At 58.2% G+C, this 16,376-nt stretch overlaps 1 protein-coding gene across 2 annotated transcripts; it reads left to right on the plus strand.

Moving 5' to 3' along the window:
• The first annotated feature begins 363 nt into the window (after positions 1-363).
• ATP13A1 (ATPase 13A1) lies at positions 364-15,793 on the plus strand. 2 transcript variants are annotated; one of them, XM_081496067.1, is made up of 26 exons: positions 364-763; positions 2,904-2,993; positions 3,073-3,263; positions 4,692-4,764; positions 4,952-5,107; positions 5,212-5,281; positions 5,361-5,467; positions 5,946-6,079; positions 6,200-6,257; positions 6,673-6,799; positions 6,882-7,019; positions 7,099-7,219; positions 7,575-7,732; positions 8,029-8,204; positions 8,278-8,388; positions 9,436-9,561; positions 10,347-10,455; positions 11,899-12,098; positions 12,182-12,278; positions 13,231-13,391; positions 13,463-13,577; positions 13,665-13,861; positions 14,737-14,879; positions 15,029-15,140; positions 15,224-15,367; positions 15,453-15,793. In XM_081496067.1, exons 1-26 carry the CDS (start codon positions 383-385, stop codon positions 15,561-15,563), a joined length of 3,606 nt encoding a protein of 1,201 aa, XP_081352193.1. In that variant the 5' UTR covers positions 364-382; the 3' UTR covers positions 15,564-15,793. The 2 variants fall into 2 exon arrangements, with proteins under 2 accessions (XP_081352193.1, XP_081352194.1); XM_081496068.1 differs by having other exon boundaries at positions 5,946-6,075; positions 6,200-6,255.
• Positions 15,794-16,376: the final 583 nt, after the last annotated feature.

The following is a 16,376-nucleotide window of genomic DNA, read 5'->3' on the forward strand; positions in this document are numbered from 1 at the left end:
TCTTTGGTTCCGCCTCCGCAGCGTCCAGGCTCCACCCTTCCCGACCCAGACTCCGAGGAGAATTCGCTTCTTCCGGTTTAGGTTGTCATGGTGGCGCCCAGCCCACCTTGCCTCGTCTTTTCCGGTCTCAATCCGGCGTGGCAGAGCAGGTAGGCGGTCTTAGTCATTTCAAGCCCTCTCTATTATGGCGGTGCCCTGCGTCTCCTTCCGGCTACAGCCTGTCATGGCGATGCCCTGAGTAGCCAAATTCAGACACAAACACCTACGTTTCCCGGGCTCGTCTTCCTCCCATGTGTCATGGCGGCCCCCAGGTTTTACCGGAAGTAAAACATCGGAAGTGAGCCGGTACCTCTGCCCGGAAGGGAGCGCGGCGCTGGGAAAGATGGCGGCGGAGGCGGCGGTGGGCAATGCGGTTCCTTGCGGGGCCCGGCCTGCCGGACAGCCCAAGCCCAGGCTGCAACCGCGCACGCTACTTGCCGCTGGGCCGGCACTCATACAGAGCGGCGACGAGCTGGTCGCCGCTGTGTGGCCGTACCGGCGGCTGGCGCTGCTGCGGCGCCTCACGCTGCTGCCATTCGTGGGGCTACTCTACCCGGCCTGGCTGGGTTCCGCAGCTACCGGCTTCTGGGGCTGGGGCAGCAGCTGGGCGCAGATCCCCGAGGCCGCGCTGCTTGTGCTCGCCACCATCTGCCTGGCGCACGCGCTCACCGTCCTCTCGGGGCATTGGTCCGTGCACGCGCACTGCGCGCTCACCTGCACCCCGGTAAGTGTGCGCGCCCGAGACCGACCACGGCCATGGTCAGGCCTCACCGCGGATCTCAGCCTCTGCGTTCGTGTCCGTCCCCAACCCAGCCGGGGCTGCCTCAGCTGGTCCCAGGTGCCTCTGGGCGCCCTCCATCCTTTTGCGCTGCTCGCTAAATTCTGACCGGCTAGTGACTTAGCTGTACGACCCTGGCGCAGGTTACTTCCCTTCTCTGAAATTCCTTCCTGGTGTGCTCAATTAGATCGATAAGGTATCCTGTAAAAAGCTTAGCGCAGAGCCTTGCATATGTCACCATTTGCTAGCTCCCATACTAGCGAGTATGAGTCTCCTAGAATCGGTCCTACCTTTTTTGTTGTCTGTCTCCTACTTTATTTTTCACAGTGTGAGGCTAGACCTGTAGAATGAACATCCCTGTCTGTGCATCTTGAGAACGGAGCATCAGTCCTGCTGGCCAGTGCTGGCAGCCTCCACCCCGCAACGACCAAAATGAGCTTGAAATGTAGTTATTAACTGCAGTAACTTAACTGCAGCGTTTAAGAGGAGCAGTGGGTATTTGTGAGCAAGTGACTTACTGCTCAGAGACTGTTACGTACGTCTGCAAGGGTATGATGTTAAGGAGGGCCACCCTCAGAATACAACAGCATGCTAGGACATGTGACCTTTAGCAGTGAGGTCTGGATGAGCGCTAGCGCTCATCCCAGTGCTAGTCCCAGGGCTAGCAGTTGACTGTCCACTGCCCTCTGGGCCTGCCTCATATGACTCCAGCAGGTGTGGAGCCATGGGGACTGAGGTCAGCCTCCCCTCTCATCCCAGACATGTTTGCTGAAAGAAGAGAGAAAGGGAACAGCACCAAGGGCTCCAGAAAGAGAAAGGGAAACAACAACCCCACCCTACAACTTGTCTGACTCCAAATATGGACTGAATTCTCTCTTTTGAGAAAGTGAAATCTCTCTTATCCCAGGAGGGAGACTCAAACTTCTGGGATTGGTAGCTTCCAGTCAGTGCAATGAAAGACCCCAGTGAGGGACAAAAGAATGGAGGGAAGTTGAGGGGGTGATACCCCCAAACTTCCAGCTGCCTATTAGCCTGCAGCTAAAAAGTGTGACTGTTACTAACTTCCTCTCCAGAAATGGAGAGCTCAACAGCTGGAGGTTAGGATCGGCAGATCTGAGTTTACATCAGAGATCTCAGACAAGGGTGCTTCTCCTCTCTGGGTTTCAGTTTCCCCTTTTGTAAAGTGAGAACCATAACACTTAGCTCAGGGTGCCAGTGTAAGAAGAACCTGAGATGACATCTGCAGAGCACCTGGCGTGCTGCTGGCCCCATGTACTACTTTGCACCTTTCCGCCTGGCGTTTCCAGGGTTTGTAGTTCTGTCTTTTGTCATTGGTTTCTGCCTGCTTTGGGGACCATGAACTCCTGGAGGGGCAGGGCCTTGTTTCTCAGGATCGCAGCTGTGGAGTGGATGCAGCTCACAGCAGAGAGCGCTAACGCAGCTCTGTTCAGTGCCTCCGTGTCTTAAGTGCTGGAGGAATAACAACGAACAAAACAGACAAAATGCATTGCTTTCATGGTGTTAGTGGGGGAGATGGAACTCCACAGTCAATGCAAAAGGGAAAACCAGGACAAGGATCCTATGAGGGAACTTGAGGTGGAGCAGCTTCCTGAGGAGGTGACGTTTGAGCAAAAGCCTAAAGCCAGGGGTGTGACCATGCATTCCGGGCAGAAAAAAGACAGCATGTGCACTTCGCTGTGCCTTTTGCTGAAGCGAGGATGATGCTTGTTGTCCCTTGTCACTGGAGAACACAGAATAGTAATGGGCAGCGGGGGAGGGGGGCGGTCAGTGGGAGCAGCAGGCCAGGTGGGCTGGACAGGGCCTGACTCACATGGATGCGTACCTCGTGCTGGGCAGCATTTTTCCTGCTGGAGTTTATCTTCGTCAGCAGAGCCTTGGGCGCTTGGCACTGTTCATGACCCTGGCTTTATGATATGGGCGGGACCAAAGGCCCAGTGAAATGCTGTCCCTTGTCCCAATGGTAAACTGGGTGTGGCCAAGCCCACACCCAGAGCCCAGTGGCATGTTCCAGAATGTGGAGCTGGGACTTCAGGAGGGCTCAGCAGCTGCGCTTTGCCTCTCACAGGAGTACGACGCCTGCAAAGCGACCTTAGTGAAGGTGGTGCCGACTCCCAACAATGGCTCCACCGAGCTCGTGGCCCTGCATCGTGATGAGGTAGGGACCACTGGCTCCAGCATGGGCTCAGGTGGGATCCCCAGGCCAGGGGCCCCTGCCACAGACTCACCTCCCACAGGGCGAAGACGGGCAGGAGGTGCTGTCTTTCGAATTCCAGAAGATCAAGTATTCCTATGATGCCCTGGAGAAGAAGCGTTTTCTCCCCGTGGCCTTTCCAGTGGGAAATGCTTTCTCATTCTACCAGAGCAACAGAGGGTTCCAGGAGGACTCGGAAATTCGTGCCGCTGAGAAGAAGTTTGGGAGCAACAAGTAAGTCCCAGCATCCTTGTGTATTGCCCCTGCTGAGACAGGGCTAAGGCTCTGTCTTATAGTCACAGGCCGGGTCCCTTCCCCAGTTAATCGCACCTTCCCCATTTGTGTATGCTCGGTGGTTTGGGGGAGTCTGCCTTTTCAACAAGACGTCCCAGGCTAACATGGCAGGTGCCATTTGAGAAAGGTGTTCTAGTCTCATCTCTCCCAGTGCCTGCTGATAGGACCCCCTGAAGGGCCCATAGCTGGGAGCCTGGCCCAAGGCTATTCATCCTTGCCTTGTGTGTCTAGTTCTCTTCTTCATTTGAAATTTTTTCTTTAGATGTGAATTCTTGTCATTTTTCTCATACATATCCCAGCACTGTGTGAGTGATAATAAGAAACAAAGATGGTGGTGATCAGAACAGCTCTTGTTTGTACCAGGTGGAATGCAGATGCTCCCTTAGCACTTTCTCCTTTCATCTTCAGAACCACCTGTGTCAACACCAGGCCGGGTGGGACCAGAGCTGGGCTTCAGAGCCCCTATCCTGTTGGTGATTGTCCTTGACTCAGAAACCCTCAGAACCTCTAGGAAATTACTTCTTGATCTAGCTGCTTTTCAAAAACCACAAAAACGTTACCGCACCCAGCAATCTAATCGGAAGTCTTACTAGAGGCATTTATTGATTCTCCCCCCAGCCCACCCTGGTCAGCATGCCGACAGCCTGGGGTATCCCCTTTCACACCACCTTCACTCAGGTGAAGGCACCCTGCACAGTCCGGGCCGGAGCTCAGTTTGTATCGCAACGCAGCCACTGTGCAGTTTCTTTCTCTTGAGTCCCACGTCCTGGGTGTCACTGCAGTTTTGCAGGGCCAAACAAAGACAGCCCAAGTTGACCTGTTCCCCTGGCAGAGCCAGCCACCACCCGGAGTGTTGCAGAGCACACCTTTCAGCCCTCCTCCTCAAATTCCAGGGCTTTCATCCAAGGAGTCTTTGGGAAATCCCAGCTCAGACCGCCCCTCTCCATAGTAGGGTGGGGTTCAGGCATGTGGTCTCAGGCCCTGGGGTGCCCCACAGCGCCCAGCTGCCCAGCCTCCTCTGCAGCCTCAGGGCTCCTGGCCCACAGTCAGCCGTTCCTCCCTGCCGCGCCCCCCCCCCCGCCCCCCGCCTTGTGCCCCAAGCACATGACAGGTTCTTGTCTTCACCAGCCCCGCCGAGTGGGTGGCGGCTCCCTGAAGTGCCTGTAGTGCAGATTCAGAAGTGTCATCAGGCTTCTGCAGAGCAGAGGGCTGCAGGCAGTCAGCATGCCTGCTTCAGTGCTGCACGGTCAAGAAGACAGACTTGAACAGAGCATCCTGTTGCCCAGGAAGGCCTTCGGTGCCCCCCAAGTGGAGGTGTCAAGGTGGGGCCTCCTGCCCGTAACAGGGTGAGCCATCTGTCTCTTTCAGGGCCGAGATGGTGGTGCCTGACTTCTCGGAGCTGTTCAAGGAGAGAGCCACAGCACCCTTCTTTGTGTTCCAGGTAAAGCAGCAGCGCTGGTCCTTCTCCCCACCTGTTCTTGGGGCTCTCACACCCACCTCCAAACATGAAAACTTCTCCCTGCCCTCATGGTCAGAGCCCGTGGGCAGAGTGGCCCTCGGTATGCCAGCCAGTCTGCCACAGGCGGTCTCCCCGCATTCCTGGGAACAGACAGGCCCGTGTCCCCCAGGTGTTCTGCGTGGGACTCTGGTGTCTGGATGAGTACTGGTACTACAGTGTCTTCACACTCTCCATGCTGGTGGCCTTCGAGGCCTCCCTGGTACAGCAGCAGATGCGGAACATGTCAGAGATCCGGAAGATGGGCAACAAGCCCCACATGATCCAGGTGCAGCCAGTAGGGCAGTGGGTGGGTAGGAGGGTCCCTGTAGTCTTGGGGTGGGCACAGCACAGGAGCATCCCCAGAACTGACGGCACCCCGCCCCCACCCAGGTCTACCGAAGCCGAAAGTGGAGGCCCATCGCCAGCGATGAGATTGTTCCCGGGGACATTGTCTCAATCGGTGAGGACCAGGCCTGCTCCACCCCAGTGGGAGCCTTGGCCTCAGACTGCGGTCCAACCCCCTCACCCCTGCCCCACAGGCCGCTCCCCCCAGGAGAACCTAGTGCCATGTGATGTGCTGCTGCTGCGGGGCCGCTGCATCGTGGACGAGGCCATGCTCACCGGGGAGTCAGTGCCCCAGATGAAGGTGCTGGGTCGGGCGTCGGGGAGGGGAGTGCTCCTCCGTCTACTCAGGCCTGTCAGCATCACACTCATTGGGGAGGAAACAGGCAGGAGACAGAGGAGGCACAGATGGGGCTCCTAGCTTTCCTGGCGGGTTAGCACCCTGGACTAAGGGAAGCCTGGTGGTGACGACGAGAAGGAGGAGATGAGAGAGGCAGCAGCATCAGTGGGGTGTTAGGGACTCTGGGGTCTCAGGCTGAGGTGGGCTGAGAGAGTAGAACTTGTGACTGCGGGGTAGGGCTAGGTACAGGGTCCCGGGGGATCAGTACTTTACATGAAGGTAGAAAGCAGCCAGAGCGGGGCCCGTGACCCTGGTAACATGCACCCGGTTAGACGGGGAGCCCCGTGAGGGTCAGGCGGGCTCCGTGCAGACTCCAGACTAGGGACAGAGGAGGCCGGGGCGGGATTAGCCGTTGACTCTACCGTCCTCTCCTCCTCCCCAGGAGCCCATCGAAGACCTCAGCCCCAGCCGGGTGTTGGACCTTCAGGCCGACTCCCGGCTCCACGTCATTTTCGGGGGCACGAAAGTGGTGCAGCACATCCCCCCCCAGAAAGCCACCACAGGCCTGAAGCGTAGGTGCCTCAAGGGTGTTGGGGGATGTCCCCACCCTGCCACCCCCACACCCCGAGTCTGCTTGGCCCCAAGAGAGGGTTGGGATATGCAGACATGAATGACGCCCACTCTTTGTCTCCCCAGCCGTGGACAATGGGTGTGTGGCCTACGTCCTGAGGACTGGATTCAACACGTCCCAGGTGTGGCACCTTGCCCCATCCTGAGGAGGGTGGTACCTGGGGCAACTGGTGGGTAGCTGAGGTGACAGCCTTTTCAGACCCCAGAACATCCAGCCCATAAGCACGTTCTGGTAGCAGATGCTGGGCTGCGGGCCACGGTGCAGAGACAAGCCCCAGACCTGCTCAGCTTTCCCTGGCTGGGGCTGTAGTAGAGACCCCAGACTCTGATCCTGCACACCTGGGAATCACAAACAGTCTGGGCCAAGTAAACACTAACAGCTTAAGGATTCCCTAGGAAAGATGATGGTCAGCTCTCCTTCTGGAGAATCCAGCACCTGCCCCCGTCACAGTCTTTTCCTTCCCTGACCCCCGTCTCAGTCATGGGGCAGGAGAGGCTGCCGCCCTCCCAGGAAAGCCCTCTGCCCTCCGTCCCTCTAGGGCAAGCTGCTGCGCACCATCCTCTTTGGGGTCAAGAGGGTGACGGCGAACAACCTGGAGACCTTCATCTTCATCCTCTTCCTCCTGGTCTTTGCCATTGCGGCAGCCGCCTACGTGTGGATCGAAGGTTAGTGCCCTGACCCCCTCCCCCTGCCATCTGCTAGGCCTCATGCCCGTGGCCCCCAGACTGGCAGGCCCTGTCTTTGCAGGTACCAAGGACCCCAGCCGGAACCGCTACAAGCTATTTCTGGAATGCACGCTGATCCTCACCTCCGTCGTGCCCCCTGAGTTGCCCATTGAACTGTCTCTGGCCGTCAACACCTCTCTCATCGCTCTGGCCAAGCTCTGTGAGTCTCCGGGGCAGGGACAGGGTGCCGAGTGGGCTGAAGCCCAGCAGGACCCCTGACCCTGGCTCCCACCACCCAGACATGTACTGCACGGAGCCCTTCCGGATCCCCTTCGCTGGCAAGGTGGAGGTGTGCTGCTTCGACAAGACAGGGACCTTGACCAGTGACAGCCTGGTGGTGCGCGGTGTGGCCGGGCTCCGGTGAGCATGGAGCATCGGGATCACCAGGTGCCCAGCAGGGGCATTTCTGGGAGTTCAAGGGACAGAGAGCTGCCTGGCCCAAGCTTTCAAAGTGAGGGCCTGTCCACTCCAAGGGTCCCCCCAGCAGTGACACGTGGGTCAGCTCAGGCCTCAGGCAGCCACGTGATCTCTGGGGACATCATGAAGCAGGCGCAGACAGCACAAGGACCAAGGCCACACACTAATACCCTGTCATTGTTGCCCCTGCCCTGTGACTGGAGTGTGGGGGCCCATCCCTCGTCCTGACTGGCAGTTCCCAGGGGTTCCTCTGCCCACTCACCTCCAGCCTGTAACCAGCAGGTCCTCCTCCTTGCAGAGACGGGAAGGAGGTGACCCCTGTGTCCAGCATCCCCATAGAGACCCACCGGGCTCTGGCCTCATGCCACTCCCTCATGCAGCTGGACGATGGGACACTCGTGGGGGACCCCCTGGAGAAAGCCATGCTGACGGCCGTAGATTGGACACTGACCAGAGGTGAGGGGCTGGGGCCTCAGGTTCACCACCAGCTTGCACATCCCCGGGCAGGCAGGGTGTACCTGTCAGACACCTGTGTGTTCAACTCAGGGGCAGGCGGGTGGGCACAGGCTCGCCTCTTACCTGGGGCAGGGTCCTCTGTGCCCAGATCACCCAGCTCTGACCCCTCCCAGAGCCAGACCCCATGTGTGGAGGCAGGGGGAGGATGGGCGGCAGGGCCGGGCGCGGCGGGGGCGGGAGGTGCTGGGCGGCCTCTTTTGAGCGAAGGCCCTCAGGACTTGCTTGTTTGTTTCCAGATGAGAAAGTATTCCCCCGAAGTATTAAAACTCAGGGGCTGAGAATTCACCAGCGCTTTCATTTTGCCAGTGCCCTAAAGCGAATGTCCGTGCTCGCCTCCTATGAGAAGCTTGGCTCCACCGATCTCTGCTACATCGCGGCCGTGAAGGGGGCCCCCGAAACCCTGCACTCCATGGTGAGCCAGCCCCGGCCTGTGTAGGGAGGGCGGTTACAGGGCAGTCGGTGACACCCCCCTGCGTTCCCTGCAGTTCACCCAGTGCCCACCTGACTACCACCACATTCACACGGAGATTTCCCGGGAAGGAGCCCGTGTTCTGGCGCTGGGGTATAAGGAGCTGGGGCACCTCACTCACCAGCAGGTAAGGGCCCAGGCCCCCCACCTGCCAACCCCCCATGCGGATCACCTTCTAGCCCCTGTGGTGCCACCATGAGCAGCCACAATTTCATCGTCTTCCTCCCTGGCCTCTACCTTTGGAGGCCCCAGGTGGCACTCAGTCCGCAGTTTCTTCTTCTCCCCAGCATGCCCCCTCCCCTACGGACCCCACCCCATCCCCAAATCCACGGCTGCTCCCTGAAGAGCACACCCAGGTCTCACCTCCTGTCCTCACACCCCTTTGGGGAGGCCTTGGGGCGCCTTGGGTTCCCCAGCTCCACCCGTCCCCTGCCCAGCCGCCTGGCCACTGTACGATCTTGGGACATCCCCAGCCCTTGGTCACAGCCCACATCCTTGTAGACTCTTCTCCCACCTCCATCACCAACACTGTTCCTCTGTCTGCTTCCACTTCGGCCCTCATCCAAGTGGCTTTCATCTGCTTGCACCCAGTGGCCATGAGATCCTTCCAGAAAGCGCAGCAGGTCACACCTCTGTGTCCAGAGCCTCATTCAAGACCCATTCCTGAGCCTAGTCACAGACCCGTCAGAGCCACCCAGCTCTGTGCCACCCCACGACCCTCCGCCCCAATCCCTGCCTTCGTCTGTCTCATGGTACTCAGTGCTCTGGGTTCTGTGACTTGACTACACGTCTCCTCCAGGAGAAGGCAAGCTCCATGAGGGCAGACTTTTGCTTTCTGGTGTGAGGTGAAGAGGGTCAGCTCGTGCTCAGTGGTCATCAAAGGAGAGTCCAGACTCTCTTGTCCTAGAAGTGGACTCACAAGGACTTGGTGCCACGCTGTTGTCCGTGATAGAGGGTAGAGGTGCCACTGGGGAGCCAGGACCACCCAGCCACTGCTTAGCCCCTCTGCCACCAGGGAGCCCCACATCTCTCACCTTCTGACCCCTCAGGTCTTGCTCCTGCAAGGAGGGGGCTGTCTCTGACCGCCCCATCCCCAGCGTGGTGTTGTGTCAGAGCCTAAGTATTGGGGAAGGAGAGAAACAGATCTTTAGGGCCCTGGTGTGTCCATCCGCAGGCCCGGGAGGTCAAGCGGGAGGCCCTGGAGTGCAACCTCAAGTTCGTCGGCTTCATCGTGGTCTCCTGCCCACTCAAGGCTGATTCCAAGGCCGTGATCCGTGAGATCCAGAACGCCTCCCATCGGGTACAGCCACTGGCCCCCTTTCTACCAGGACCCCTGGGTGGGCAGTCTTAGCTGCTCCTCACAGAGACGGGGATGTGACAGTAGAAAAATTGGCTCTCCATGGGGTGCCCGGGGGTGGGTGTCTGGGTCTTGGAAGCAAAGAGCATGGCTTTTGGTTGAGCTCCACCATGACTTGGACACTCGTGCTGTCCCATCTTGAGGATGCTCTAGGACCCATGCCCACCCTTCTCACCTCACTTCATCAGGCCCCCAGCGTCCCTGGGAGATGAGAGCTCTTCCCCCATTCCACCACATCTTAGGGAAAAGTTGAGACTGGCTGAGAGGATGTGGAGACAACACCCAGACAGGCCGCGTCTGTCCCAGTGGCTTTGCTCTGTCAGTCCTGGTGGTTTGTGTTTTCTAGTTGGGGGCTCAGGATGCAGTTTTTAGGTGTGGGAAATGAGCTGGAAGTGTCAGAGGGTAGTGATGTGATTAGTCCTCACCTGGCCCTCAGTAGTCAGGGCCCGTCTTCCCATCACCAGGCTCCAAGCCAAAGAGTCCACACCAAAGGCTGGTTCTTGGTATATACTGTAATTAAAGGCTATGAGTGTTCTCACAAAGACACAGATACATACACTATTTGTAGAGACCGCTACTAGACATTATGGCTCCTGGAAGCCCAGTCTCCAGTAGGAGGCCAAGATCTCCCTCTGTGGCCTTCCTTAGAAGAGACTTAGCTCCCATGCCTCCAGGCTGCAGTTCTGACCATTGAGCCCTGCCCTACTGAGCTTCTGCCTTCTCCCCAGGTGGTCATGATCACAGGTGACAACCCGCTCACTGCCTGCCATGTGGCTCAGGAGTTGCATTTCATTGAGAAGGCTCATACGCTGATCCTGCAGCCTCCCACGGAGAAAGGTGAGGCCCCATGTCTTGTGAGCTGGGAGGACCTTGAGTCCAAGAGCAGTTCCCATCTGGTGGCTTGCCTCTGTGCCAGGCCTGAGTGGGCATGCCTGGCATCCTCCAGCACCTGTGACATAGGCCTGTCCATCACAGCCCTGCCCCATAAGCCTGGGAACTCCACACTCCAGCTGTGCGGCAGCATGCAGATAACCACTGGCTCCAGGACCGGCAGTGACCTGCAATCTTAAGGCGATTGGTTACAGTCACAGCAGCCCACGTTTCGTGGCCTCCCAGCCACCTTGGGCCCGGCTGGCTGCCTGAGCGCTCCCATGGTGAGCGCGGGGGCCGCTGGTGCTCATGTTTGGTGTGGCCAGACCCAGGGCGGAGGGCTTGGTTAGCTTCACCAGCTCAACCCTTTGCTCCACAAGGAAGGGCCTGCCATCCCCGCACCATGTAGGAACCCAGCTGGGTCAGTTGTTGGGTTCGAAAGAAACAGAAGTGAATCCATCTACCTAGGTCTTTTGGAGACATTGTGACTAAGGATTTGAACTCAGGTCCAGAGCTCGTGGTCTCTGGTGTCTCCTGAGTAACCGAACTGGTTGTGAGTGGTGCCTCAGAATCAGACTGGTCAAGAGGCAAATCCAGTTCCAGCACCTCCAGCTGGTGGGATGGAATCTGTCAGATGCCCTAGGGTGGCACCCAATGCCAGTGCAGGGCCTGGCTTGGGAGCAACATGCACCAGGGACATCACCAGGCAGCAGGCCGGACAGAGGAGGATGCTGGTGTGGCCCAGCCGAGGGGGCTGCCGGAACCCCTTCGCCCTCCTCTCGGTCTGTATTGTGTCCCAGATCTCTGTCCCAGTCCCAGGCACTGTACTCTTCCAGAGCCTGGGAAATCGTAGAGTGGTGGCCCAGAGGGGACTACCAAGACTGTTAGCTTTCCAGCCAAGCTACTTTCGCAAAACAGCTAGAACAGAAGCCAGGTGGAGATTGCTTTCCCTCCAGGCTGAGACAGCTCAGGGCCAGTGCAGTGCCACAAGGGCTGGTAGACTGCCCTCAGCCATCCTTGACACTCAGCATCTGGGCCTAGACCCACCAGCTAGAAAGGGAGAGTGGATAGCAAGCAGTGTTTGGCCTGAGGAAGTGACATGGGGTGCCCTGGCCTAGGAGAGCAGAGTTGTAGGCAAACGCTCTCTGGGTTTGGCTCTGGCCTCTTCATGCAGTCTCTAGTGGCCTAGGCCCTAGGTTTTCAGATTCTTTGTATCGGGGCCTTCCATGGATGATCTCTGTGAGGTGCTGAGAGTCTAGGGTGCAAGTTGGTGTGGACCTGGATTAGGAGGGGTAGGGAGCAGGAGGTGCTCCAGAGAAGGAGGGCAAGGACTGCATACGTGGGGTCCAGGTAAGAGGGTCCACCTGAGCAGCTGGACCCCTGCCCTGACCCTGAGCCCCGGCTCCGCAGGTGGCCTGTGTGAGTGGCGCTCCATCGACGGCAGCATCTCACAGCCCCTGGCCCAGGGCTCCCCCAAGGCCCTGGCCCGGGAGCACGCGCTGTGCCTCACGGGCGACGGCCTGGCCCACCTGCAGGCCGAGGACCCCCAGCTACTGCTTTGCCTCATCCCCTACGTGCAAGTGTTTGCCCGAGTGGCCCCCAAACAGAAGGTGGGTACAGGGAGTGGCAGAGGGCAGGCGGGGCATTGGGCATGGCACACAGCCCTCACTCGGCCCATCTCTTCCCCAAACAGGAGTTTGTCATCACCAGCCTGAAGGAGCTGGGCTACGTGACCCTCATGTGTGGAGATGGCACCAATGACGTGGGTGCCCTGAAGCACGCTGATGTGGGTGAGCCTGGGGTTGGGCATGGGGAGCTCTTTTGCCATCACTGGCTTACCATCAGGGGCACGCCACTAAGCCAGTTCTGTAAGGCGGCAGTGATGAAGAGATGGGGCAGGGACCTGTGGGGTTGGGGATCTGAAGGGCTCCGAGGCCAGGAAGGGATACACGTGCCTGAGGAAGAGTGTGGTGGGGGCCAGGGAGGCTCCACGGGGCAGACACAACTTGGTTTTTCTCAGTGCACACCCCACCCCCACCCTGCCTGGGCCCCCAGGACCTCTGGTGGGGGCCCAGGTAGGTTCTATGGGGCAGACACAACTCGGTTTTTTCAGCCCTCCCCCCAGGCATTGTGTGAGCACCAAAAGCCGAGGCCAGGAGAGTTTACCACCTTAATTCTGTGTCAACAGAGTATAGATATCAAGCTGATGTTTAAAGACAATTTAACCTCGTTTCTTTCATATGTGCGTGCTAAGTCGCTTCAGTTGTGTCCAACTCTGTGCGACTCCATGTAATCCACCAGGCTCCTCTGTCCATGGGATTCTCCAGGCAAGAATACTGGACTGGGTTGCCATGCCCTCCTCCAGAGGATATTCCTAACCCAGGGATCAAACCCGGGTCTCCTGCATTGGCAGGCGGGTTCTTTACCACTAGCACCACCTGGGAAGCCCCAGCTTCTTTCAGTGCTTTTCAGATATTTACTTGGTTTATCAACTACAATTCTCATGACCGCGTGACTCTTGGCAATAAACTTCTCTGGGAATCACTTTGGACCTATATAGTGTCACATACTTTATTTGGGTATTGCTTTTCTCTTGTCATTTTTCTATAAGTAGTTTGTAGAAAGTAAGACGGATGCTCTCTGAGGTGCTCACCCCTTGGGGTGGATGGGGAGGTTTGGTACCGGGTGAGCAGTGTTGAGCAGAGGCTCCATGCTCTAGCTCCTGACATACTCTCCCACCAGGTGTGGCCCTCCTGGCCAACGCCCCTGAGCGGGTCGTCGAACGACGGCGACGGCCCCGGGACAGTCCCATCCTGAGCAACAGTGGAGTCAGGGCCACCTCCAGGACTGCCAAGCAGAGGTCAGGGCTCCCACCGCCAGAGGAACAGCTGGCTTCCCAGCGGGTGAGTCTCCGGAAGAGAGGAGCACCAGCGCCCCCTGGTGGTCAGGTCTCACCCATCTGCCTGCTTCGTAGGACCGCCTGAGTCAGGTGCTGCGGGACCTAGAAGACGAAAGCACGCCCATCGTGAAGCTGGGGGATGCCAGCATCGCCGCGCCCTTCACCTCCAAGCTCTCTTCGATCCAGTGCAGTGAGTCCTGCTGCTTGCTTCTCCCCCTGCCCCATCCCTCGGCCCATACTGCCTGGCCCCCAGGCCCACACCTGCCTTCCCTCACAGTTTGCCACGTGATCAAGCAGGGCCGATGCACATTGGTGACCACACTGCAGATGTTCAAGATCTTGGCGCTCAACGCCCTCATCCTGGCCTACAGCCAGAGCGTCCTGTACCTGGAGGGTGTCAAGTTCAGTGACTTCCAGGCCACGCTGCAGGGGCTGCTGCTGGCTGGCTGTTTCCTCTTCATCTCCCGCTCCAAGGTGGGCCAGGAGCCTGAGAAAAGCAGGGGCTCCTGCCCCAGCCCCAGGGCACCTTCTGCTTCTCTGAGCCGTGATTCCTGCCCTAGAGGTATTGAGAGGCTTCTCGGATTGATGGGTGGCCATCAGTTGACAGTTGGGCCACCCAGGGCACACTGTTAAAGGTGGAGCCACGCGTCTGATGTATCTGCGCAGCAGCCCTTGGGGTGGGAACTGTCACCTCCAAGTTACAGATGGAGATCGGGGGCACAGTAGGTGCCCACTTGTTTTCTTCAGAGTGAAGCATCTCTGGCCCACCATTATCCACATGCTGGGGTCTCAGGTGGGCCACACAGGTGACAGCAAGACAGATGGGGAGACGATTATCAAGACCACTCAGAAAGTGTGCAGTGCTGAGGGGAACACCAAGTGGGGTCACACGGGCTGTGGGGAACAGCCTCGGGTCGGTCAGGGAGGCCTGTGTGATGCTGACACTCAAGTCCACGTATAAAGAAAAGAGAAGCAGCCAGGAACCCTGTAAAGGTCACAGTGGTCAAGGGCTGGTGCAGGGAGGCCCTGGAGGCCAGAGGGAGTGGGTGGTGGTCTGGGTTGACCACGCCTGCACCATGAGCAGTAGTGGGGGCAGGGGAATTTACATTTATTCTAGAGCTGGGGCATAGTGGATCATAAGACCCCTGTAATAGCTGTGCAGCACGTGGGCATTGAGTGAGGCTGAGGTGGCATCTGGACTGAGGAGCTGGAGGAGTGAGCAGACACCTGGTGCCGACCTGTAACCCCCAGAATTCAGTGACCACTCTCTACATAAGGCCTGCCAGGAAGCAGGTAGGTGGGTGACCCCAGGCTGAGCCTGGGCCCTGACCCCCAGTCTGCCTCTGCAGCCCCTGAAGACACTGTCCCGAGAGCGGCCCCTGCCCAACATCTTCAACCTGTACACCATCCTCACTGTCACGCTGCAGTTCTGCGTGCACTTTGTGAGTCTCATCTACCTGTACAGCGAGGCCCAGGCCCGGAGCCCTGAGAAGTGAGTGCCCGCCCTGGGGGGGAGGTGGGGCAGGAAGGACACGTGCAGATGTTGGCCTGGGGTGACCGGGCCAGCAGAGTCCTGGTTCTGAGGGGCAGGGGGTGCAGCAGGGGTCATGAAGGGGCCCTGACCCCCATGTGTCCCTGCAGGCAGGAGCAGTTTGTGGACCTATACAAAGAATTTGAGCCGAGCCTAGTCAACAGCACAGTGTACATCATGGCCATGGCCATGCAGATGGCCACCTTCGCCATTAACTACAAGGTAAGGCCCAGCCCCTGTCCAGGCAGCCCCTGCCCACCCTCTGGGCACCCATGACACAGCTGTCCATATGTCTGTCCCCACAGGGCCCACCCTTCATGGAGAGCCTGCCTGAGAACAGGCCCCTGGTGTGGAGCCTGGCCGTGTCACTCCTGGCCATTGTGGGCCTGCTCGTCGGCTCCTCACCTGAGTTCAACAGCCAGTTTGGACTCGTGGACATCCCTGTGGAGGTGAGTCGCTGTGTAGACATGGTGCCAGGACTCAGCCTGGACCTGTCTGTGGGCACCTCACTCACCAGCACTCCCTGCCCCACAGTTCAAGCTGGTCATCGCGAAGGTCCTCCTCCTGGACTTCTGTTTGGCGCTCCTGGCTGACCGCATCCTGCAGTTCTTCCTGGGGACCCCAAAGCTGAAAGTGCCTTCCTGAGACAGCAGTGCTGGCACCTGCTGCCCACCTTGCTGCCACTGGGCAGGAGCCCCACGAGGGCCCCAGGAGGGAACACTGCCCCCACAGTGAGGCTGACTTGGCCTTGCCCACCAAGACTGAGCTGGGACACCCCCCCTACCCTCCCCACCTATGGTTGTCTGAGGGCCTGGCTGGCGGAACCAGCCCCGGGCCAGCACCTTTGGTAAATAAAGCAGCATCAATGATTTTAAGAAGCCTCACCTCCATCTGTGTGCCACAGAAGGGGTTGTCAGGGTCTGAGTGGTCTTGGTCCCTGCCTCCTGCCACGGGCAGTGTGAGGTTCAAACCTTGTTCTGCAACACATTCGGCACTTTTCAGGCCAAGCTCAGAGCCCAGAGAGCTCTCTGTACTTCCTAGTTTTGTAAGCACTTCCATGTTTCCATAGCCTCACAGCTTTATGTTTTTGACACCTCAGGCACTCAGGGAAGTCTTAGGATCATGGCAATTTTCCTTTGTAAGTAACATGCAAATAACAGCATGCCTTCCTCTTGTGGTGTCAGATACAAGGAAGTTGAAGTCATTACAAATACTGACTCTGGTCACAGCCCTCAGGATTCTGCAGCACACAGGTACCAGCACCAGGTCACATCATAGCAGGGTCTGACCTGCAGTCTGGCTCTCAATACTGACACTGTCCTTCCTTCCAGAAGGCATTCACCCACTACAGTTCAGAAACTGTGGAGTTGATAGCATGAAAGCTAAGACCCGCAGTCAGAGATTTCTTCCCTTTTCAACAGCCAAAAAAACTAGAAAAAGCCTTTTATTTCCAGTCAG

The sequence above is a fragment of the Giraffa tippelskirchi genome, chromosome 6, assembly GCF_054371585.1.
Source record: "Giraffa tippelskirchi isolate mGirTip1 chromosome 6, T2T-mGirTip1v1.2.pri, whole genome shotgun sequence".
NCBI lineage: Eukaryota > Metazoa > Chordata > Mammalia > Artiodactyla > Giraffidae > Giraffa > Giraffa tippelskirchi.

Excerpts from the sequence above, each read along its gene's own strand:
- ATP13A1 (XM_081496067.1), top strand. The coding sequence starts at position 383 with ATGGCGGCGGAGGCGGCGGTGGGCAATGCGGTTCCTTGCGGGGCCCGG. Across the intron at positions 6,258-6,672 it reads GGATTCAACACGTCCCAGGT|GGCAAGCTGCTGCGCACCAT; the intron begins GTGGCACCTTGC and ends CCGTCCCTCTAG. Across the intron at positions 7,020-7,098 it reads CATCGCTCTGGCCAAGCTCT|ACATGTACTGCACGGAGCCC; the intron begins GTGAGTCTCCGG and ends CCCACCACCCAG.